Source organism: Alexandromys fortis, unplaced genomic scaffold (genome assembly GCF_014885135.2).
Source record: "Alexandromys fortis isolate MF-2015 unplaced genomic scaffold, M_Fortis_MF-2015_v1.1 scaffold_6, whole genome shotgun sequence".
NCBI classification, from domain to species: Eukaryota; Metazoa; Chordata; class Mammalia; order Rodentia; family Cricetidae; genus Alexandromys; species Alexandromys fortis.
Genome location: NW_026067902.1, coordinates 2,959,445 through 2,983,750, shown reverse-complemented (window position 1 = coordinate 2,983,750; position 24,306 = coordinate 2,959,445). Strand labels below are relative to the sequence as shown.

The window sequence follows — 24,306 nt, the reverse complement described above, 5'->3', positions numbered from 1 at the left end:
TTGACTACTCCCCAAAAATCTTAGCTGCAGTCTCTAGCCAAAATGCACACCCATCTGCTCATCCTTTTGTGGCATCGTCCCAGGTATGGCATGTGAGTGACCAGGGCAGAAGGACTAAGGCTTCCTCTCCACCTACTTCCTTTGTAGCCTCTGGTGCTGGGGCACTTCACCACCGTGTTAGAGAATCAACGGGTGTTCACACAAGAGAAGAAAAAGACAAGAATGGCCAAAACAAGCAAGTTCTTCCTATTCTTCCCTCTGTCTGAGAAACGTTCCCCTCCCTTCCCCAGTGCCTGATGCAACACAAGGTCCTGCCAAAGAAAGCTTTCTCCTCGCTGTCCAGACTCGGGCTTCTGGTGAGCTCTACTCCCTGATGTCCCTGTGAGTGAAGATGTGTATGTGGCATTTTGTTGTGTATTTATTTTCCCAGCCTATCGAAAACAGAGCCTTTTCCTAATTAAAATAAATTTTGGAAGTGAAACCCGTTTCCCGTGAGCCCAGCCCTTCCTCAGGAGACCCCTGGCACTCTCAGGGAAGCCTGCAAACTCACCACCTATGTGCTTTCCTTCAGCTGCCGCTCCTCTCTGATTTTAAAGGCAATTAAAAAAAAAAAAAAGACCATACATCATACATCTAGCAACTGCTAAATCTCAACAAACACAGGCCCTTGATAGATATGATTTTTATCATCACTTCTGCTGTTGATTGGGCTCCTACCCTGGAGCTCTGAGCGCACACCCACAGCGGGAATAAGTGTGCTTCAGTCACAGACAGAGGGGGTGTAGGCCCTGTCTGACTCTCCCGAGCAGGGGAGAAGTGACAGAGGAGGAAACGCTCACTTGTGTGGTTTCTGGATAGTAAGGCAGCACGGTACATTTTCAGTTACCTGCTCTGTTAAATGTTCTCAATTTTCACACAGTGGTTTTTTTTTTTTTTTTCTGATCGCAGCCACTCGAGAATTAAAATGGATTTCTCTAGTCTGCCGTAGAACATAGTGAAAGCATACGTCTTCTTTTTTACACATGGTTTAAATAGTTTGGGTCATTATTTACATTTTTCCCATAATGTATTCGGTCAAAATATTTTCTAAACTTTCATACACACACACACACACACACACACACACACACACACACACACACACAAACTTAAAAGGCCAGTAATGAAAGTAAGAGCCTGTAAGCCCTCTTGTGTCACTGTGGCATCAGCAGAGATTGTTTTTCCAAGAATGGGAAACTTGTAAAGCTTGAAGTTTTAGACATTTTACTAAAAGTGTGCTGAAGCAGCAGCGACAGCTCGAGATGCTTTTCTTTCTCAAATGCAGGGGAGGTGGTGCTCGCCTCTTACCACAGTAAGGGGAAAGCAAACAGCGGTCCCACTTGGCTCAGCCACCGGACAGGGAGGGATGCTGCGGCGCTGCAGGTGTCTCGTCTGTTGTTTACTTCGTTTTGTACAAAGTGAAATACAGAATGTGCTCAGAGACAGGTCTGTGAACAGAGAAGTGTTGTGTTCAGCCCGTGGGATGCTTGATTGACCCACTGGAGACAGTGCTCTGGCTGTCCGTATAGACTTTATTAGCGTGATCTCACTGGCCAGTGAGTGGACTGCTGCTCTCACGCCCACGGCCCTTCCCCCCTGATCTCACAGCCTGAGCATCACAGAGACTTCTTGAAACAAAACCCATGTAACTTTTGCTTAGGTTCAAGTTATAGTTCCAGTCCTGCTGGGGTGTTTGTAGCAATTCGAGTCCCTTGTTACTTTTGTTGCAGCTCTTGTGAGGATTGGAGTCTCCTGTTACTTTTGCATCTGCTTAAATCTGATCACTCTTACAACTGGAAATTTTGCAATTTAAATTGCTACATGTCGGTGACTCTACATAGCCCCCAGGAGTCTTAGATGCTAGAAGGATTTTTGTTGTCAAACACTGGTTTGTAAGAATGTTGTCAGAGGTTTGTCTTCCTGGGTCTGGGTTACCTCACTCAGGATCTTTTCTAGAGCTATTCATTTGCCTGTGAATTTCAAAGTGTTGTTGTTGATGTTGTTGTTTTTACCACTGTGTGTACGCCATTGTGTAAATGTACCAAATTTTCTCTATCCCTTCTTCAGTTGAGGAGCATCTAGGTTGTTTCTAGGTTCTGGTTATTACAAACAATGCTTCTGTGAACACTGCTGGGAAAACTGCATGGGACTGAACTAGACCCTCTGACAGTTATGTGGCTTGATCTGTTGTAGGGCCCTGGGAGTGGGGCCAGGACTTATCCCAGGTGCATTAACTGGCCTTTTGGGGCCCATTCCTATAGAGGGATACCTTGCTCAGCTTTGATACAGGGAAGAGGGACTTGGTCCTGCCTCAGCTTGGTGTGCCCGAGTTTGTTGACTCCCCAAGGAAGGCCTTACCCCTCAGAGAAGTGGATGGGGCATGGGGTGGGGGTAGGAGAGGGTGGGAGAAGGGGAGGGAACGGAAACTGGGGTTCATATGTAAAATGAAAAAAAAAATTTAAATAAACGAAAAAGAATGTTGTCAGAGGAATTGTACAATTGAGTAAAAGGCCTGCCCTTTACCACCTCCATGCAGACCAATGATTTATTACTAGATTTTCCAAAGACATGCCACTTGTAGGAGTAAGTAGAACTGGTTAGCACTCCTGTCTGTTAAAACTGGAAGGAAAATAGTGGAAGAGAAAGTTTCCTGCTCATAAATTGACATAGAAATGGGACCAAAAAACCAAAACAAAAATCTTTTCTCTTAGGGATCTTTTTGTTATATTTCCAGTTCTGACAGGGCTGTCTAGGCATGCTGCTAACCAAACTAGTGCTTTGCACACAGGACATGTACTTTACCACCGAGCTGCGTGCACGCCATGTTAACTAGAAATGTCACCATTTCTAATGCTAACAACTCAATGCAAGGCCCGTGGCTCTTCACTTCTACCCAGCAGATGAGAGCAACGCTCACCATTGAAAACCATGGTCTAACGCAGCATGTTGGGAACATGTTACATTGGCGTGTTGGTGTTATGTTATCCAAGTGGTCTAGTTGCCGCATAGCTAATATGTATGTATGTATTGGAGAGAAGGGCAGAAGTAGAGGGGAAAAGTGAGATTCCCGGCTAGGCCGTGTTCTCCTTGGCTAAAGCCTAGGGAGGTGACGACCAGTGTGTTTGACAGATTTAAAGCAGTGTTCTCTTCTCTCTGCTATAATGCAGTGGCCCGTTCACATCCAGGCAGCATATAATTTTATGTACTAGGTGACAGGATATGAGGAAGCGCTCCCATAACCTGTGTGTTTCTGGATAGTTCTGTATCCGCCGCACCGTGGCAGTAGCCTTCTCATGTCTAGTAAGCGTCTGACCATTTACCAGCTTGTCTGTGCTGCACCTCCACTCCCCACCTCCTCTCCGGCCAGGACCTCCAAGGTCTTAAAGTTCCCAGGAATTGAGTTTCGTCTTGCTAAGGTTAATACTCCTAAATGCTTACAAGAGAAAACAGGTAGAGAGAGCTCGGTGTGTAAGGCGTGCATGAGGGCCTAAGTTTGATCCTCAGAATCCAGGTAAATAAAATTTGGGCATGGGAACTCATGCTTGTAATTCCAGTACATGGGAGGTATCTAGGGCTCACTGAGTGGCCAGACCAGCCTACTTGGTCAGTTCCAGGCCAGAGAGACACCATGCCTCAAAAAAGATGTAGCTAGAGACTGGAGCTTTTCTTTTGGTCTACACACACACACACACACACATACACACACATTCATACATGAGCAAGCACTCATATTTGCATACACACAGGGAAGGAGGGAAGGAAGGAGGGAGGGAGGGAAAGAGGAAAAGGGTAGAAATCTAACATTAAATGCCAGTAAGGTCCCTCTGATTCTGTAAGGCATGAAGGGGGACTATAGAACACTGGTATAAAAGAATATAATTTGATTTATTCTTGGCACTGAGTTGCTAGCTAAATCCTAAATGCATCATGAAGATTAGAGACAATTACCTACACAGTAATTAAAACTAAAGACCTTTCATTCTCAGATTCCCAAATGTGACCCCCTAATTTTTCTGATTATTTAGAATAAAAGTAGAGGATCTAATATTATGATTTGCGGTAACTAAGCATTTTCTGCTAACTATTTTTTCAACCTGTGCGAGCACATGTGCACAATTTAATGTCAATTATGATAGTTTCTGAACATTAGCATGTGCCCTCTACCACCATAGGTATTAATCATATCTCTAAAGGAATTTACCACAAATTTCTGAGTGAGATGTCCACGTGGGTAGTTGCTGGATTATTCCTCTGGAAGCAGTTGGAGACACCCTGGCCAGCTGCAGGGCCCTCAGAGTTTTAGCTCGTTTAGATTTGCTGTTCTGCCACTGGGCTTTCAATACCAAAACTTCTATCAGTTTCCAGTTTTTAAAACTATTTTACCATCGACCATATAACCTGGTGGAAATGTGTTCTAATCTGTTTTGTGAACTACCTTAGAAAAGTTCTGTCTACATGTTATTGAAAAATTATAAAACAACAAAAACACTCAGCATAACCTCAAGTGTGAAAACGTGAATGCCTGGGCTGGCCTGTAGCTCAGTTGATAGAGTACCTGCCTAGCTTAAACAAAGCCCTGGATTCAGTCCCCAGTGCTACATATACCAGGTGTGATGGTACATGCTTATCATCCTAGCTCTTAGGAGATGGAGACAGGAAGATTAAAGCAAAGTCATTCTTGACTACATAGTGAGTTCAAGGCCAGCTCAGGATACAGGAGTCCTTGTATCTAAGTGGGTGGAGAGGGGATGTTTACTTAGAAGAGGTGTAAGTTTTCAGTTTTAAGCTGAGACCAACCAAATTTCATTCCTAGTGTCATAGATAATATATGTTCAAGTAAATATATGAATTATGTTTCTGTATTCTTTGAACATGTTTAGGTACAAACAGATAGCTGCCATGTAAGTTACTACTGAAGAAAATTAAAGTTGCAAGCCTTGAAAGTGGACACCCAAAATATTATTTCCTTAGAAATATTTGCAGGAATTTTGCTTAATTGCAACCAGAAGTCTGACCTGGAAGTCTAGTGTCTTGACCCTATAGCTGTTCGGTTTCCTATTTGTGGTGTTTTGGCTCTCTCCAACTGTGAGAAAATCTATTTTACATGGCTTTAACCCTGTGTATTCTTAGAAACATTGAAGTAGAAAATACTCCCTTGGGGAGGACAGCATTCTCATTATTTACAAGAATGACTTGTAAAAGTTTCTCTTAAATAGAAAACATTTTTGAAATAGTTAGCAAATCTTTCTTTTTAGGATCTGGTTCGGAAGTAAAAACAGCCCTGAGCTTCCCTTGGAGGTGATATGAATTTTAAGGAGATTTTTGTATTGTATAAATTTCCTTTTCATTAGTGAGATATATTTTAATCAAACTGTGGTTTATAAATCATCCCCTTATAAGGAAACTTTTCCAGATACCCTTCATTTTTAGTTAACTGAATCTTTTCTTCTCTAACCTTTTAGATGAGTGAAAAATAGGAGCATTCTAGTGATTCAGGAGACTGGTTAAGCTGGTCCCTGGGCAAGAAAGCCTTCGGCATTCTTATGTCAAAGGCTCGTGCCAGTTTAAACTCGCTTTATAGACCAGGCTGGCCTTGAACTCATAGAGATCCACCTGCCTTTATCTCCCGAGTGCTGGGATTAAAAGCCTGTACCAACCACTCCTAGCTTGGTATTTTTCAATTAGAGGAAATTCTCTCTCTGTCTGTCTCCCTCTTTGATTGTGTGTTTGTTCCTGTGTGCTTGCCATGGTGTGCTTGTGGAGGTCAGAGAACAATTTTGTAGAGTTGATTGTCTCCTTACATCATTACATGAGTTCTGGGCTTACATTATTGGGCCTTTACCACCTGAGCCGGCTTGCTGCTGTAGAAGAAATCAGTCATAACTATTTCAGAGGATTAAGAGAAAGGAACGCTAGCAGTTAAGTTCAAATTCATTTAGTCTAAGAATATTTTCTTCATTTTTTTTAAATTGTAGTATCAGATTTGTGCAGCGTTTCATCACTGCATTAAGGAGCCCTGGACAGATTAGCATTTTCATCCATTTACTGCTGATGCTCCTTCCACGAGTTTACTGTGCTGCCCTGAACTCTGCTGCTCAGCCCTGGGCTATTATGGTTTATTTAGTACGGGTATATTGGATAATTTGTTCTATACCTAGGAATGAGATTTCAGGTTAATTTTTTTTAATTCTGTGGTTAATATATTAAGGAAAGCACAGACTATTCCTAGTAGCCACACCATTCTGTTTGTTCCTGTAGTAAGTAAGGATTCTATTTTTCTCCATGTTCCCACCAACACGTGTTACTGCTGGTTTGGTTATGCACACCCTAACAAGTGTGAAATGGCATCTCATAGAGGTTCTATTTCTGTCTCCTGATGACTAGTGATGCTTACCCTCCATTTGAATATTTATTGACCACTTAGAATTTTCTTCAGGAAAATGCCTGTCCATTTCCATTTTAAATGTTCTTACCTCATAGATGATGTGAAACTTTTTCTCTTTGGGGTATCTTCTCTCTTCATAGTCTTAACTTTGACTATATGCACATTAATCTATCTTTTATTTTATCAGGCTGTGGACTTCATATCTAAGAAATATTCTGTAGTCCTTGATCACAAAGTTTTATATTTTTTTCTAGATGCTTTATAGGTTTACCTTTTGTAAATGGGTCTTTTAGGTATTGAATTAATTTGGAATGTGGTATGAAGTGGCGGGTTTGATATCATTGTGGTGGACTATTAGTTTAGGATGTGTTACATTCATAAATACTTATTTGTATATTTTTAATGATGCAAAGATGTGTTGCATTCTTTCGTGTTAGATTTGTTTAACTTTGTAAAGCTGTTTTACTCTACCTAAAACACCTACTTGGTCTAATAAAGAGTTGAACGGCCAGTAGCTAGGCAGGAGAGATATTATCATGGCTGCCAAGCAGAGAGAATAAGTAGGAGAACTCTAGGAAAGAGAGAAAGGAGAGAGAAAAGAAGGAAAGGAAGACACCAGGGGCCAGTGACCCAGCCAGTCACAGAATAAGAAATATAAAAGCTAGACACCCAACTACCCAGCCAGCCACAGAGTACGAAGGACAGAAAGATATATAGAATAAAGAAATGTAAAAAGCCCAGAGGCAAAATAAAGAAAAACGGGATAATTTAAGTTATAAAAGCTGACTAAAAACAAGCCAAGCCAAATCCAGACATTCATAAGTAAGAATAAGTCTCCGTGTATTTATTTGGGAGCTGGGTGGCGGGCCCCCAAAGAGTATAAAGAAAACCAATTAGACATCATCCTTTGGCAGATGGATATGCAGTTATCTTAGTACCACTTGTTAGAGAGATGACTCTAACTTCATTTAGTTCTTGGCTGCTTTATTGAAAAGCAAGTGATAGTAAATGTGTGTGCTTGCTTCTGGACTCCGGTCTATATGTCTGTGAAGCTGCCCTGCCAGTATTACACTGACCTGTTCACTGTTGCTTCATAGAAGTACCCTAACATCTGCTTCTGCTTCCCATTCATTTAAAGAGAGTAGAGGAAAGAGACAGAGACAGACAGACAGACAGAGACAGACAGACAGAGACAGAATGATCAAGTACCTTTGCCCCTCCTGAGCCATTTTACAGACACTTTCCGTTCTTTTTAGAACTTTTTGTTGTTGTTGTTCTTCCTAGCAGGATCAAACTGCCATTTTCTGTTTAGCTCAAGTGTCTGGGGGCTAGAGAGATGACTATCTTTGTAAATGGGAGAACATGAGTTTGGATCCTAGTACCCAAGCCTCCTTTGAGACAAAGACAGTAGGATCACTGGGGCTTGCCAGTTACTAGCCTAGCTGCAGGTTCATGGGGAAATTTGTGTCAGAAGAATGAGGTGGAGAGTGATACAGTAGAATGCCTGATGCCCTCTGGCCGCCACATATACTTGCAGACTCGTTTACATACACTACATGTGCATCCTCATGCAACAAAATAGAAGCATTAAAATGAAACAAATAACAAAGAGGTACCTAGTGGAGTTAAAAACACATTTGTACATAAAATGGGATTAAAAAAAAGATTTACCCAATACACAAACACACACACACACACAAAATCTGTGGCCAGGCCAATGAGATGGCTCATGAGGTAAAGGAACTTGCTAATAATAACTAATAAGCCTGGCAACCTGAGTTCAATTCCTGTAACCCACGTAGTTAGAAGTAGAAAACTGACTCTGCCACAGGAGGTCCTGACACACACATACATACACACAAACACACAGACACACACACACTCACGCTGAGATTTGGGGTGGGGGAGAGATAGATTCAGAGAGTCAATTTTAACCTGGTCACTGAAAATGTTATTTTAAATTATTGTAAACAACTGATGCTTTAATAATTTTGAAAGTGCTATTGGTCTTACCTAAAGCTTTCCCTCTAGGGTCTTAGATGAAAACTTCCGTAAGTTTGTTGGCTCTCGTTATTCTTTTTTTTTTTTTTTTTTTTTGCCAAATAAGTGCAGAGAAAGAGATCCTTGTATAGCCAGGGTCTTCCTGTGCAGAAATGTGCATTAGTTACCCATAGGGATCGGGTGTGACTGACGAGACCCCTGGCTGTCAATATTGACTGTCTTTCTAATTACACCTCAGAGCATTTTTGTTTAAGTTTCCTTTGGATTATTGTTATCTACTTAGGAAAACAATTTACAGCAGAGTAAGGGATACCTGTGCCTTCCTTGTTAAATGCTGTTTACACTCTTAGTAAATTACCTATAGAAGCAAGTTTCAGTCCTGGTTTATATTCTGAGACTTTGGAAGAGAGGGCTATACCAATACGAATGCTTAGAAGGAACACATCATCTTTACGGCCCTTGAGTATTTCCATCACATGATGTTATTAAAACCCTCTTCAAAAGAATCTTTACTTTCATTTGTTATACTTATCAAGAGTTTCATTCAGTTATATGTGAAAATAGAGCCCTATAATGAATCCCATTTACTGTCTACATCACTTTTTCACTTAAAGAGTTTCATGTATAACCCCTTCTGCTTTCCCTCCCCTCCTTGAGATTTTTTTAATGTAAAACTTAGAATAATTTTTATATAGCAATGACTCAACATAAATAGCTATAAAAAATGATCGAAGTGCTAATTTACAAAAGGAAGTAGCTGAGCTGAGTATAGAAGCACACGCCTAATCCTGTTCTTGCCTGGTACTGGCTGGAGGATTAGGAGTTCAAGGTCAATGTCTCCTGCCTGAGGAGCTTGAGGCCAACTCTCACCACGTGAGAACCTTCTGCAAATAAAACAATCCCACAAAGTTTATAAGTATGCTCTTATCCATCTTCAGATTTCTGAATGTCTCAATCCTTCTAGATACAAATAAGGTTGAGCCATTTATCCATGTAGTAGGATGCATCTCTTTGCAATAAATGGTCTCTAATATCCCTTCCTCTTTCAGTTTTCTTTTGTTTGCCTATGTATTTATTTAAAAAGCAGGTCAAGGTCCAATATCCTGGAATTTCTCAGGTGTGGGTTTAGCTATCTGTGTCTGTTGCCATACTGACATATTTTCCCAAACCTGGTGTTGTATACCCACTGGCAGTTAGTGCCACTGAGTTAATGAGATTGAAGTCCCATTGGCAGTAGATCTTCGTCCTTGATTAGGAATGCTGGATGGCAGTTGGGGAACATTTCCTATTGTATCTCTGATTTCTGGTTATAGCACTTCTTAATTTCATTCTAACAATGTATATCTAATGAAGATGCAGTTTCTGATCTAAGTTTTTTATTAATATTTTAGATTTGTTCATTTTTATTTATATTGTTAATGAGCAATGCTGTTTAAGCAAACAAAATTATAACAACACCACCCTTATATCTCCTTCTGAAACTTGTCTAAATAGACAGTTAAGATAGGCTTATCAAAGTAGGCTGTCCGCGGTGCTACACATCTTTGATCCTAGCACTCTGGTGGATATTTCTGTGAGTTCAAGGCCACCCTTAGTAGTGAGTTTCAGGCTAGCCAAGGTTAAATAGTAAGACCTTGTCTTAAAAAAAAAAAAGGGGGGGAAAAAGTTAAGATGGGTGTTTTGGGCTGGGGGGGTGGGGGTGCATGGTTCCTTTACCAGTGGGAGTGGTCCAGAGAGTCCTCCTCCAGCAGTGGGAGTAGTTGGAGTTGGCTTTTACAAGCTGAACCTGAGAACAGACTGAAGAAAGTACTTGATTAGGCTGTAGATAGGCATTATCACTCAGTGTAGTTTAATGGATAGTTTCCAGTTACAAACAGATCGGTTACCTGGGTTTCTGATATTGGCATAAAGCTCAATTAAAATTAATCAGTTAAAATTAGTGCATCTAAGTTAAATTTGTTTGTTTACAGAAACAATCTAGGCAATAATATCTTGTGTTTGATTGGTAAAACACATGGTGGGGGAGGGTGGTCATTGTGGATATGTCTATGGTGACATATATGCTTATAATCCTAGCCTTTGGGATCCTCAGACAAAAGGATTTCATTTTCAAGGCCAGCCTGAACTATAAAACTGTCTCAAGCTAACACAGTTATTTCCTTAATTGTGAATGTCAGATACAAGCCTGCTAACAACAAAATTCATTGATTTACTAGAAATTTCAAGCCAAAGAGCAAGACAAGGGATGCAGAACCACAGGAAGCAATATAACTAAAAAGTGTGTTAGTAAATGCAATGATTCTATCCTGGAGAAGAGTATGCCTTATGAGCCCCTATCCCACCTGTGATGGAACCCTAGCCAGTGTTGTGTGGATCTGTGTAGGTAACCCAGCTGCTGAAAACTCAGGATTGCAATGGGCATGTCATACCCAGAGGGCAGTATTCCATAGTAATGTTCATTATTAGGCTCAGTGATTTTAATAGTCAAAGCAGTATAATAGTTGCATAAAACTCGTTTTCAACTGTTTGGGAAAACATTAAAGCTCTTAAAAACGATCAAGAGTTTTGTCATATTAAATTTATAATAAATTTTATTAGAAAAATGTTAGTTTCTTGAAATAGGTCTTTATTTGGTTTATAGGGTTTTTAAAATCAAATGTCCAAAAGGATTTTTTTTAAATGTAGTTTGACAATCTAAATGAAAGGGCAAAAAAAAAAAACCTAGGAATAATAAGTAATATTGATGAAGAAAAAAGTAATATTGAGAAGCAAGAGAAGAATTTGCTCTACCACATTAAGATTTGCTACGAATAAAGTTTAAGTAGTTGTAAAGGAATATAGAAAAGGGGTATGCATGACAGAACTGAGGTTGTGGGTCAGTGTGAGCCTTTTATCTGATTTTTAACTTCTCATCTGTGACATTGATTTTGTGTTTAGTATGAATTACATTGGAATCGCACTGATCTGGCATGTGTTGACATATGCTTGTATTCTCAGCACTCAGGAGTCTGAGGCAAGGTTAAGACAGATGATCAAACCTGGGCTACTTAGAAAGACCTCGTCTCAAGACATGACATGTATTAGTCACTACCTGTTGCCTACTATCTGAAGAACACTGTTAGACGGGTGTAGCTGTACACATCATCATCGGGGGGCGGGGGGGGTTGGCAGTAAGATCATTGGAGTGCATTGCTGGACTTGATACTGTCTAAAACAAAACCACATATAGGGACTATGGATGACTCCACAGATAACGGTACTTGTAACCAATTCTGAAAACCTGAGTTTGTTACCTAGTGCCCACATAGTGGGATGAAAGAATCTACTCCACAAGTGTCCTCTGGCTGCCACATATATGCCATGTCTTGTACCCCAGTCCCTTTGATTAAAAACTACAACAACAAGTAAATAATATAAAATAAACAAATCACACATGGCAATGTGAAAGGGTATAAGGAAATAACATTGAGATATTTATTTATTCATTTTTCATGAAGGACCTTGCTGGATAGCTCAGCGTGGCCTTGAATTCACTTGTATAGCCTCGGCTAACATTCAATGGCACATCTTCCTGTCTCCTCCTCCCAAGAGCCGAGGTTACCGATGTGTGCCACCATGATCAACAACATTGAGTTTGCTTTTTAACGTAGTTGAAAAAAAAATATTATATGATTATTTCTTTTTTAAAATGTAGTATATAAAATAGCAGGTTTCCTCCTGGAATTTCCACGCACACTTTGTCTTGGTCTGTCCTCTCTGCTCCCCTTCTCCTTCCCCCCTCGTGCTGCTTCTGTTCCACGTTTTGTTTTGTTTTGGTTTTTGTCATGTGAGCTCTGCTACTGTCTCTGTCTCTCTTCCTGGTACCTTTCCACCTCACGGGCCTTTTTCTTTACTCACAGTTACTCCCACAGAAACACAAATGTGAAGGTCGAAGCTAGGAGCCATGTATCTTTAATACTGGGACTTTAGAATAGAGTCAAAAAGACAAATCACAAGGAGATATGCATTCCCTGCGCCTGAATTTCTTTTTAGGTTAAACTAAACGACTAAATCACAGCTGAATACTGCCTATCCTAGCATTCGGAACTGACCAGCTTTCCTTAGACTCTGCCAAGCACACTAAGGAGCAGGCTCCCCTAGTGTGAGGAGCTGATACGGAGATGACAAACTGGCCGCACATCCGGAAAATTTATTCAGATTTTACACTGTATCTTAAGTTTGAGTTTCTCTCCAGTTTAAAGTACGAATAGGTTTTATATCAAGTTTGGATTACTGGTTTTTCTGATACTCAGTCTTAGCTTCCTCATGGCACCTGGTGGGTGGAGTTGAATGGCCTGTGTCATTTTAAACACGAGTGTGGTTCTCTTTGGCTTTCTCAGCAGATTTCAACCATTTTTCTATTGACTGCTTTGCCTCGTAGACATGCAGCTTATCACCTGGATTCGGCTGCTAAGGAAGGATGGAGTTGTGTGTGTGTAGGCACAGCATCCTCTCAGCTGATGTTTCAGGTTGTTTTTGTTTTCTGATGTTTTATATATCCTGATCAGCAATCAGGAAGTGGACAGGATGTTTGTCAGGTTCTATCTAGTACTGTGATTTTACAGTCTGGTTGGAATAAACCAAGGTTCGTGACTCTTTCTCTTTATACGTGGTGCTAGAATGTCAAAAGCTGGAGTAGGCTTTCTGCAAGACAGGGAGGCCCGGAGGACATGCCGCCTTAGCATGGAAAAGATATTCTTGAGGGGCATACTCGAACAGCTAGCAGTTCAAGTAACCAGCCACCTCATTCAGATGGCTTATGAAAAATCTGTTTCTTTTATTAAACAAAACAAAATCCATATGAAGAAAAAAATCTGAAATAATTATCTCTTTGTGTATCCCAGCACTTGGGAGACAGAGGCCAGCAAATCTCTGAGACCCAGGCCAGCCTGGTCTACAGAGTGAGTTCCAGGACAGCCAGGGCTACACAGAGAAACACTGTCTTAAAAAAAAAAAAAAAAAAAAAAAAAAAAAAAAAAAAAAAAAAAAAAAAAAAAAAAAAAAAAAAAAAAAAAAAAAAAAGAAGGAAAGAAAGAAAAAAGAAGGGGAGGGGGAAGGGAAAGGGGAGGGGAGAGGTAGAGGAGGAAGAAAAAGAAGAAGAAAGAAATTTTGACTGTCCTATAAAAGCTTTCCATTCCGTGTTAACATTCACTCACTGATGGGCTAACAAGGCCAGCAGGGTAGCAGGTAGCAAATCTGATTTGTAAACAGGAAACAGTCTGACCTCAGTTTTTTTATTCAGCTTAAGGTCTGTTTGTTTGCATGAAACTAACCTGCTTGCTCCATTTATTTTGTCATCAAGTAGACATAAATTTATTGCAATGCAGAGTCTAGAGCTATCATTAAGGATATGAAATGTTATCTCAAGAGAACCTTTTCGAAGTCTCTAAGTGCCTTGGGTAATAATAGATAAATGTCCAGCCTAGGGCCAAATATTCCATGTGTCAACCTAAATTGTTTCCTGGTTGCCATCTTTTTCTAGGCTCCTGTGTACATATTCTTAAGTTTATAACATAACGCTTGAGTCTTAGTTCCCACGAAATCCCTGTTTCCAGCCCTACCTATTACCAGCAATAGTGCAGGTAACATGTAAGCCCATGACAAGCTTTACGAGTCCCCATGGAGTCTCTTGCAAGGCCATGCCTCAGAGTTTCTTGTGTTTTTATGGGCAGTATCAAGCTTATAATTTCTTTACCTTTTCTCTCCTAGACTTTCTTACAAGGACATATGCAGCTTTCTGAATAGATGTGGTGTACGAAGCAACAAGCTGTACACTTTTTTTTCTGGATGAAATAGCTGTGAAACACACACTTCCCATCTTCTCTGTGTTCCTGATCTAGTCTAGTACGCAAGATACTGTCAGTGCTGGCTAGACATGAGCATTTTTCTTCTTGTTCTCTTAACCCAGTCGCAGCCAAGTCTTCAAATGGAGAGCGGGTTCTTCCTCCTGGGCAGTCAATTCTGCAGCAACACACAGCATTCTCACTAATACAAAAGAGACCACAACTCCACCCCCTTCAGTGAGCTTATCCTTGTCAAAATGTTAGGTGTCTACAATTGAACCATGGATTTCTTTGACATCATTAGTAGAACTAAGTATTTAAGTTACAGGCCTCGCAGTCTTTGAAACTGCAGATATATTCAAGGAGAATCCTTAAACAGTTAAAGAAGTCAGAAGTTTGACATTTCTGGCATTCTAAAAGACCATGCAAAGTGGGGGAAAAAATGCAGCTGAGATTTCTTTCTTTAAAGCTCAAATCCAGATTGGGGGTATTCTCTTTGGATGATTTAGCAAGGACTGAAGTAACCTGCCACCAATCCCGATGATCGAGCTTGATTCCCTGGAGGGCACACGGTAGACAGCACCAGCTCCCACAAGTTTTCTCCTGCCGCCCGCGAGCTCGTGGCGAGCAGGCCCCCACTGACACCGAAAGTAAATATGTACATATAATTTTAAAAATTCTTCATGATGACAGATCAGCTTATAGGTTTGTAGTTATAAAACTGTGGGTGGGGAGTAATATTAAGATTAAGGGTGGTATAAAAGAATATATCTGTTAAAAGGCATAGTCTTTGGTTGGCTCCCAGTTCAGAGGAAAATCAGTGGTCTACATTTTGGGAAAGTTGGAGGTAATTGAATTTAGACTGGCTGTCTGAGCAATAGTGTCTTGCTCAACTGCGGTATTGCAGGTTTGAAATTTGTGGGACTAGAGGTAGGTTTTTTTTTTTGATTTGGGAGTTTTAATATAGATTTCATTATTTGAATACTCCTCACTTAAAAGTCAGAACTCTGCATTGCTACAAAATCTGAAACATTGATTGTCATGTCAGTGAACAGAGATTTTCAGATTTGAAGGGAGTTTGAATATTCAGGTTCAAGATGCTCAATCTAGTATGTGGGTAATAAAGGAGATGCTCCTTAGTGCTTGGGCCCAGACTCACGTATTAGGAAAGCGAGTCTTCATGATGGCTAACTTATCCTGAAATGGTTTAGAACATATGTATAAGAAATATGATAAAAGATTAGTCATTATGCTTTACTGAGTCTAAATGGTGGAGTTCGGGGGGACTTGGTGGCACTCAGTCTGATTTCCTGGATACCTGAAGCTTTTATGGTCATCTGATCAACTGAAGAAGTTCTTTCAGTGAGAGAAGATGAAGGACACGAGTGTTCTCCTTGAGCTTGCCTTGTGCTCTGGGAGGAGGCTTTGCTTGCTGAAAGAGAGCATGCAGTGGGTGAATCGAGCCCGTATAAACCCGTGAAGCAGTGCATGCCAGCCATACCATCTCATCAGCTCAGCAGGGCACGCGGAGACATTTTCCCCAGCTTCCCCCATACATGGTATCAGAACAGTGTGAGGGTGGACTTCTGTGTTACGCGCTGCGCCACCAACTCCCCTTGGCAGCTGCAGGGATTCTCAAGTTATTCTGGCTATGCAGCTACTGGAAAGCTAATGAGGCTGAATACTTTCACAGTAAGCAAGGGTATTTCCTCTCAGTGACTTGGCACTGTGAATTAGAATAACCAAATGTAAATGGCCATACCTTTCAAATGAGGGCTTTAGCTACTGTTCTGTTGCTGTGAAGCCCATGCCAGACTCAGGCTGTCTTGCTCAGTGTCTGTCTGTCTCTGTCCTGCTCCCTTCCCTCCTGCTAATCAGGATGTAGCACTGGGCCTTTCTGCATGCTGCCATGCCGCCTGGTGTGTTGATAAAGGCCTAAGCCTGTGAAACTGAAAGCAGAGCCCCAGTTACATACTTTCTCTTATAAGAGTTGCCTTGGTGTAGTGGTCTCTTCACAGCAATTGAACAGTCGCAGAAATTGTCATCAGGGAGTGGCATATTGCTGTGACAGACCTGCCCATGCTCCTAGTTGGAAGAATATGGAAGATTTGGGGATAGTGGACTAGAAAAGCAGTTGGGTGCTTTAAGTGGGGCTGGAAGGGCCATATTTGTAGGAGCATGGAAGACAGTGCTGAAGGCAACTTGAACTCCGGGGCCCCAGCTCAAGAACTTTCAGAGGGCAAGGTTATTAGCAAGTAGCTTAGAGACCATTCTTGTGAACCATCTCTTCAGCCTTGCACCTTTTTATTTCTAATAAAGACATAGTGGAACATTTTAAGACAAAGTGTCCTTGTTCCTTGAGAATCTGTACAGCTTTGGTGGACAACCAGTGGAGCCCAGTAGAAAGTTTGCAGTAATGGGGCCTGTATTGAGCCTTCAGTGGGGAGTTGGAGGCTATTTGTAGAATGGAGAGAACTAAGCAGGGAGTGGAAGAAGTGGGAGCCCGAAGTCCTTGGGGGCTGCCTAGAGGTAAGGAAAAATACGTACTTTCTAGTATTGGACAATATAAATTAGATCTAGGAGTGAACAAAGCTAGGGACTTGTGATCGAAAGAGACTTCCATTACAGAGACATCTGCCTCCCCCCAAACCCCTGGTTCTTCCCGATCTAAAGAGAGTGTTCCCTAGTAGAAGAGGGTCACCGTAGCCAGTGAGAAAACAGACTACATGGTGTGACTTGTTAGTGCCTAATGATCTTAGACGATAATTGCCAGATGGTTTGGAAGAAACACGGTTTCTTCTTCTGTATCTTCTCCCCAGTCCCCTGAGGGCTCTTTTTAATCTGTGTTTTATTCTTTGGCATTTTGTTCGTTTGTGTAGTGAATTTCAGTCATTTCACCACCACCACCCCCATCACCATCTGTCTTCCCCCACTCCTTCTGCAGCTGAAATCCTTCCCAGCCCGTCCCTCTTGTTCTTCAGTGTCTTTCTTCTCTGTGTGAATTACCCACTGAGCTTGTCAGAGTTGCCTCCGTGAGCACGGGTAGAAAGTTACTTCCTGCAGCATGGACGACTCACCCGTACTTACACCACGGAAGAATGACAGCCCTTTCCCCAGCACTACTAATTGTTACCAATTTTTAAGGTAGGGGTGGGGCCTCGTGTGCCCTTCCCCATTTCGTGATGAAATGATGATGGCCTCAATCTTGTACAGGGAGCCACAGATCTAGGAGTGTTTCTGAGTGTAAAGGCCAGTGTTGTGACCAGAAGACGTCTTTTTGCAAAGCATTTTCCCTTCCTCCATCTCTTCCAGTCTTTGCTTACTCCCTCCCGTAATTCTCTAAACGTTGGGAAGGGTGATAACAATGGCCCATTTAGGGTCAAGCACTCTACTATCCTCTTTTCTTGGTAATTCTGCCAGTTATGAGTCTCCGTATTAATCACAGCTTGCTGCAACGAGAAACTTATCTGACCAAGGCTGAGAACCTAACACGATTTTCTGCATTTAGACCATTAATGTCGGAAGCTGGGAGATGATGCTGAGTAGGGAGGACACAGACCTCCTGGATTCTTTGCCACATTACTGTTATCTTCAGAGTGGTGCAGCTTTGCTTCAACCCTGAGCAAGTTTAAAACCTCAGTGGCTAGTTGAACTCTGTAAACTCAGTTTCATTAACAACAAAGATAAGAATGTAGTAATCTTTATATCTGTTATCTATGGAAATGTAATACATCTCCCAAAGAATTCCAGCTCGATGTGTTTCAGTGGCAGTAATATTCTCTGTTTATATATCAAGTTTAGTTTGACTTAAAAACTGACACAAGTACATTTTTTGTTTAATCTCTCTTTAAACAATAAAGTTTCATGTAACCAGTAGAATTAGGTTAAGCAGATGCAATTTTTTTTAGCATGTTAAACTTAATATTTCATTTGAAGGACCATTAGCGTGCAATCCCCAAGACTACTAATAATACAAACCACTTTAGGAGTGATGCCCCGACATAATTCAGCCTTGGGGGACATAGGTGCACGGGACAAGGTTCTGTCCTACTGATTCCACTAACAAACCACTTGGCATATGCCTTGTATTGTTTTCTGTAGGCGGAGGCACTATATCGGAACTTTATTGTTTAGGATTGTTTACTCATTAAAATTTTTGGTGTAGAGTTTCTTTATCGTCTAGGTGGTATCTCCCGGGTAACAGGCTTCATGAGAAGCAGAGGAGTGGCTTACGTGATCAGCTTTACATTAGCCCCTTCCTGCCTATAACTTTCTGTTGCTGAGATTTTCGTCAGAAAGAATTCGAAACTTTGAACATGCCATCTGCATCTTAATTGCTTAAACCTGCAGACTAGCAGAGGCTATTGTACACTCTCTTTCTCGTTTACCCTTTGTAAGACTCATAAATAATTATGTGAAAATTCACTTCTGAATTTCGATGTTTCCAAATTGCTACAGATTCCTCTTTTATAGCCACTCCTCCCCTGACAGTAAGGCAAATAAGGAGATGTGGAGGTGACTTCTGTCTTCTCAGTGGCGTAAAGAATGAAACACTTGTTTAAAGCCCTCGGAGAAATGCCAACCTTGTACAACTTAGAGGAAGCAAACAATATGGTTTAAGTACAATCTGATTTTTACTGTGTCGGGAAAAGTGTATTTGATCACTGTAAATCTGGAGGTTTTCCTTTTGTGGATGTCACTGTCATTTCACAATCTGTGTGACTGAAGTAATTCTTCTGCCGAAGATGTTCTGTAGACAGAACATCAAGTCTGTTCTCCTGTGTCCTGAGCCTGCTTGCAGAGTGGTTAGAACGAGAGTAAATGTAGAAGAGGAAACTTCTTTGGTTGTGTTTTAACTATACACATAGTTGAGAAAAACCTTTATTATGGAGGTAAAGGTAGTAGGAACTTAATTTCCCTACAGAGGTTCTCATGGTTCTCAATCTCTGTCTTGAAGGCTTAGCAGCTTTATGGGTTGTCTCATTGCCGGGAAATGCTCACCCTCAGGACTGTGGTAACCAGAAGCATTGTTACTTGATCTTTCAGAAAGTCAATCCAGTATTTTATAACCCAAGGAAAAACTGGAGAAGGGTACCAAACAAAGGAAGGGAACGGCAGGCAAGTGCTTCCTTGTGGAAGTTCTGTTAGCACGCTGATGAATCAATGGCTATGTCTTCACTTGCACAGATAAGATTCTCCGTTTGGGGCAGAGTTTATGCAGTAGCTACAGCTTATGCCTTTTTAAAGAGAAATATAATATTTCATATTCATTATCATTTAAACACATTCTATTCTTGATAGATCTTCCTTTTGGCTCCAGTTTGAGACCATTTGCTAAAGTTCAACTTTAGGATTGCATACTCTTTCAAAACAGTTGTGTCTATTGGTACTTCTGCCAACAGCATATGAAGATGCTGACTTTGCAATCTTTTTTTCTATCTGTTCTGGTGAATTGGGAGCTGGGGGGGGATGCATGTTGTTGGTGGTTTTATCTTCATTGATAAAGATGAGACTGAACTTGAACTAAGAAGTAGCTTACTTACAAAGTATACTCATTTGAATAAAAATTAAACTATTCTTTTAATGTTAAGTAGTGGACATTAGAAGGTGGCCAAGATCTATGCATCAGTTTAGACTTATTAGTTTATCATTCATCTGAAATCATTAATTTTCAGACACATTAGATCTCCTCATTTGCCCATTTTACAGATGAGGTGACTGAGTCACTTCACAGACTTAGGATAATACCAGGTGTTTTGGCCTGACCTCTCAGAAGAGTCAGTATGATAATATTGCTCTCCCATTCATGGGAGGCCTCTGTTACTTCTTTTATTCTTTTATTTGTTAATTATTGAGTGCATAGTGTGACAGGCATTGGGCAGGGTCTCTGGGATTCAGACAGATTTATAACCTAATGATGTCACTATCATATTGCAGGTTATGGCTTTCAGATCTCAGCCTATTTCATCAAGAGAGGGATACGCCTTCGCTGTATTCAGAGCTCCCAGAACACTGGTAAGAATCCGGTTTCTTGGACCAGGCATTTACATAATCAATTTGTCCAAAAGAAGATTGATAATCATGGACTAAATGTTCCTATTTGCTTCTGTGGCTACATCATTTAGTATTTCAAAGCATATGATCCCTCATGCTCCATGCATAGTACTTACTGCCCACGAGAACAGAGAGCAGAACCACGGGACACTTCTTCCAAATGCATCACAAGGTTTTCATTGGGTTTCAAAAGTGACTCAGTGAGCACGTGAACTTTGATTCATTTTCTCAGGCTTAGCGCACCCCATAGCCCTTGGAAAGGGGCACATGATCTACAAGAAAGTGCTTTCCCAGCCCAAAGCCAGCAAACCTTCCATATGTATTTAATGAGGCCAGCTTCCAACCCTCACTTCTGCAAGTCATGATACAAAAAATGATATCATGTCCAGTCAGCCACAGTGACATCAGGAGATAACAACCATTCCCTCTGTGCAGATCTGAACAGTAGAAAGTTTAGCTTAGCTATTTTGGAGAATGTCTTTATGAATATAAGATATAAAACAATGACTTTGAAATTGCCTTCATGGAAGTTTGCTCATAAAATAGTAATCATTCATGTCTGTACTTTTTTGTTGCTAATTACCCTCTGTTTCTTTTTAAAAAGGTTATTTTTATTTTCTGTGTGTGTGAGGTCTGCCTGCATGCATGTATATATGTGTCCAACATGTGTGCTTAGTATCCTTGGAGGCGAGAAGTGGGCATTGGATCTCTTGGAATGAGAGTTTCAGATGCTTGTGAGCCAACATAATGGGTGCCAAGACTCAAAGCCAGGTCCTCTGGAAGAGCAGATTATGCTCTTAACCACAGATTCATCTCTCCAGCCCCTATATTAGCCTTTTACTGGAGTCATCTACCTTGTTTACATCACTCACAAAGTTAACCTTCTATCTCATACAATACAGTCTAGGTATGCATTCTGGTCTGGACTGATGTTTAAATCTTTATTTACGTATTAAGGTAACATAAATCAATTATTATATAATCAAGTAAAGTGATTGAAAAAGCTTTTGAATTGACTATCATAAGCTATTCATATTTTATTCAAAAGTATTCATAATTATCGTTCTTCTTTTTGAGATGAACAATAGAAATACAGCATACATGAAGTGATAATTTTGAATTTTAATTCTCATCTCCTAAATAACAATGTACTTTAATTTTTTGATTTAGTTATAAGGAAGAGAAAGGACAAATAATGAACAGAGGCTACTTACAACTTAATTCCAATCCCAATAATTTATTTCAAGAATTAATACATAAATAGTAACTGTTTCTATAATTTTGTTCTTAGAGCTTTCCAAAAACTATCTGAGGTCTTCATTCATATATAATTTCTGAATTATAGACACACCCATGACCCCACCTACAACAAAGCCTTCCTATTGGAGGCCTGGTTGGCTGAGACCAGAACAGCAGATTGGGCTGAAGTCATGAATCTGAATCTCTGAAAATGAATCATGAGTCTGAATGTTGGCACATCCTTGTTAGGTAGTGGAAGCCAGGTGAGGCAGGATGGGTGGAGCGTTTGCTTAGAGCATCTGACCTGTTGTGATGAGATGCATAGTTTAGAACAGTAGTCACCAAGGAAACACCAGTGTCCCAGGGTCTCAGTAGAACCACTCCAGGAACATCAGTGCTTTTGGCGTTTTGTACGCTCTGACCTAGCCAAGTGGTATAAGGTGTTACCTGTATTCATATTGTGCATTTGTACAATTCACGTCTCTGTGATTAACTGACAGTTGAACCAAATGGAAGCACGTTACTGTCTCATCCAGTACCTCACATGTAGAATATTGAAAGGGCCCCCTTACCACACAGGAGTTCTAAACAGAAAGCAGCATCGAACACAGAGAACAATTATAATGGCCTGCCTGGAGGTTCTGTCTGTTCTGATAGTTCAGTGGCTGTGGTACACCTTGGCTCTTCCTCAGCTCACTCTGCCCAAGTGGTGGAAGCCCTATAGAGAGAAGGAGGGAGAGGAGACCCCAGTCCCAAGTATGCGCATCTTGCCGTAACAAAGCATTACCAAAGAACCTGGGAATGAGAATTTCTATTTGCATGGTATTAATGCTTTTAGTAACTCGGTCTTCTTTGTTTTGTACAGAACTTCATATATTTCCTGACAGATTTGTGGTCTGTGTTAGTCAACTTGCGTTCGGTCCTGATACTTGGGCAAGCCAGAATGAAAAATCGGTATGTATGAAAAATATTATGTGTGAGAATCTTCTTAGTGCTAAGTAACCGTGGTGGTAGCTGTGTGTGGTGGTAGTGGTGGTGTATGTGGTAGTGATGTGGAGGGGGTTGCCTTCTATTATCGGCTATTCAGTGTGTTTTAAGAGGTTAGAAATGCCTTGCCTTCTGTTTTGCATGGTAACACTGATCAGTTCATGAATTTGTTGATTAATGTGTTGGGTTTTTGTTTCTTTCTTCTCTAATACCATGAATATTTCATTTGATAACCAGTATCTTATCACTTTCAACTTTAAGTGAAGCAACAACACATGAGAAAGCCTTGATGGTGTTTGTGATGGTATGTAAATGAGAAGAAGCGAGATCTGTGCCTCCCCTGGAAGTTTCCACTGGGGTCAGTGGCTTCTGAATTGTATTCCATGGTGAATCACTGGCATTTTTCATGAGAACTAGTGTTTCTCCCCAGTGTATTATTTCGGAGCTAGTAGAGTTCATTTTCTCTTGCTCTCTTGTCTCATGCTAAGCTTGAGCTCTATCAGGGCCTCGTTTTGTTTCACTGGAGTTCTCTGCTCACACAATAAATGTAGAAAACCTACTCAAAATGTTGTAGCTTATAACGGTGTCTTTTAAGCTTCTTGTGTGCTTTTGACAGTGTCCTTGTTGTGTGTGTATGTGTCTTCCTGCCGTCACAGTTCAGGCTATTTAACTTGTCCTTAAAAAAATAAAAAATATTAGATCTCTGGCTTGAACCTTCAGTGAACAGGAAAAAAAATATAGAAGATATTAACCCAGCCATAAAGTATGACATGATTATTATGCTTCTAAAATAATTTATGGGGATATTAGATTATCCCTATTGCTTATTATTTTTTAACCCATTTGAAATTTGGCCCTCATAGTATAAAATCAGCTTCTTATCTCATCTTAAGTAAATACATAAGTGTTTAAGAGGCTCTGTGAGACAGTAGAAACCCAGAAAGAGCAAAGAACTGAAAATTCGCCCTTGCATTTGGTTCCTTTGTTTTGAACAGAGGATCCTTTCAAAAAAGCCCGTGTAACCCTTTTATTTCCTCTTCGTCCATCAAAAACAATCTCTCTATGTAAACATAAAATAAGATCAGTGAAGCAAATCTGGCCAAAGGCAGTAAAAGTTTATTTTTTTTAAATATTTTCAGGACATTGCTTTATCTTAGTAAATTAATAAATACTAAAGTAATTCTGTTGGCATATATTTTAATAAAGATTGCTTAACTGATTTTTCAGAGCAAGAAAAAAAATTGATCTGTAGTTTAAAAACACAGCTAGAACTAAACTACCAGAATGTTATTGCTTGCAGATGGGATAGAGGAGAAATCAGATCTTATATCTGACGTGTAATGGTAATACTTAATATCTTAAATTGTTAAAAAGGAATTAAAGCATCTGAATACAAATGAAACATTATCCCCTTGGGGGACTCTAGTATTTATACAGATGTAAGTTTTCCGAAGCTGCTGTTATATAATTCCTGCGATCTGGAGAACTTCCTAATTACTGAAAACTTTCCTTGTGAACCAGTCTTTCATTTCATTTAACCGTCTGGACACTTTACATGGGAACTCAGTTTCCTCGTCTTTAGCCTGTTCTGATCTTTACTGAGTACACTATCAAAGTTGCCCATATTCGTGCATAAGAAAAGTCATTTATATCACACAGTTCTTTCTTTTTTGGGGTGGTTCATTTTAGTTATGTCTCACTTTCCCTTCATGTACACTTTCCCAGCAACACAGACAAGAGTCAGGGAAACAGAGTCGAGCAGGTACCACCTAACTGCGC

The 24,306-nt window shown here is 40.5% G+C and overlaps 1 protein-coding gene across 8 annotated transcripts in view; it reads left to right on the top strand.

Moving 5' to 3' along the window:
• Slx4ip (SLX4 interacting protein) overlaps window positions 1–24,306 on the top strand; it is a 153,147-nt gene that overhangs the window by 110,670 nt on the left and 18,171 nt on the right. For all 8 annotated transcript variants that reach the window (XR_007590026.1, XM_050131964.1, XM_050131975.1 and 5 more), the window contains 2 exons: window positions 20,185–20,262; window positions 22,406–22,494. Coding sequence is in view for 7 of the 8 variants with exons in the window: in XM_050131964.1 (XP_049987921.1) it covers window positions 20,185–20,262; window positions 22,406–22,494 (167 nt within the window). In the remaining variant the exon portion in view is untranslated. The remainder of the gene's footprint in view (window positions 1–20,184; window positions 20,263–22,405; window positions 22,495–24,306) is intronic.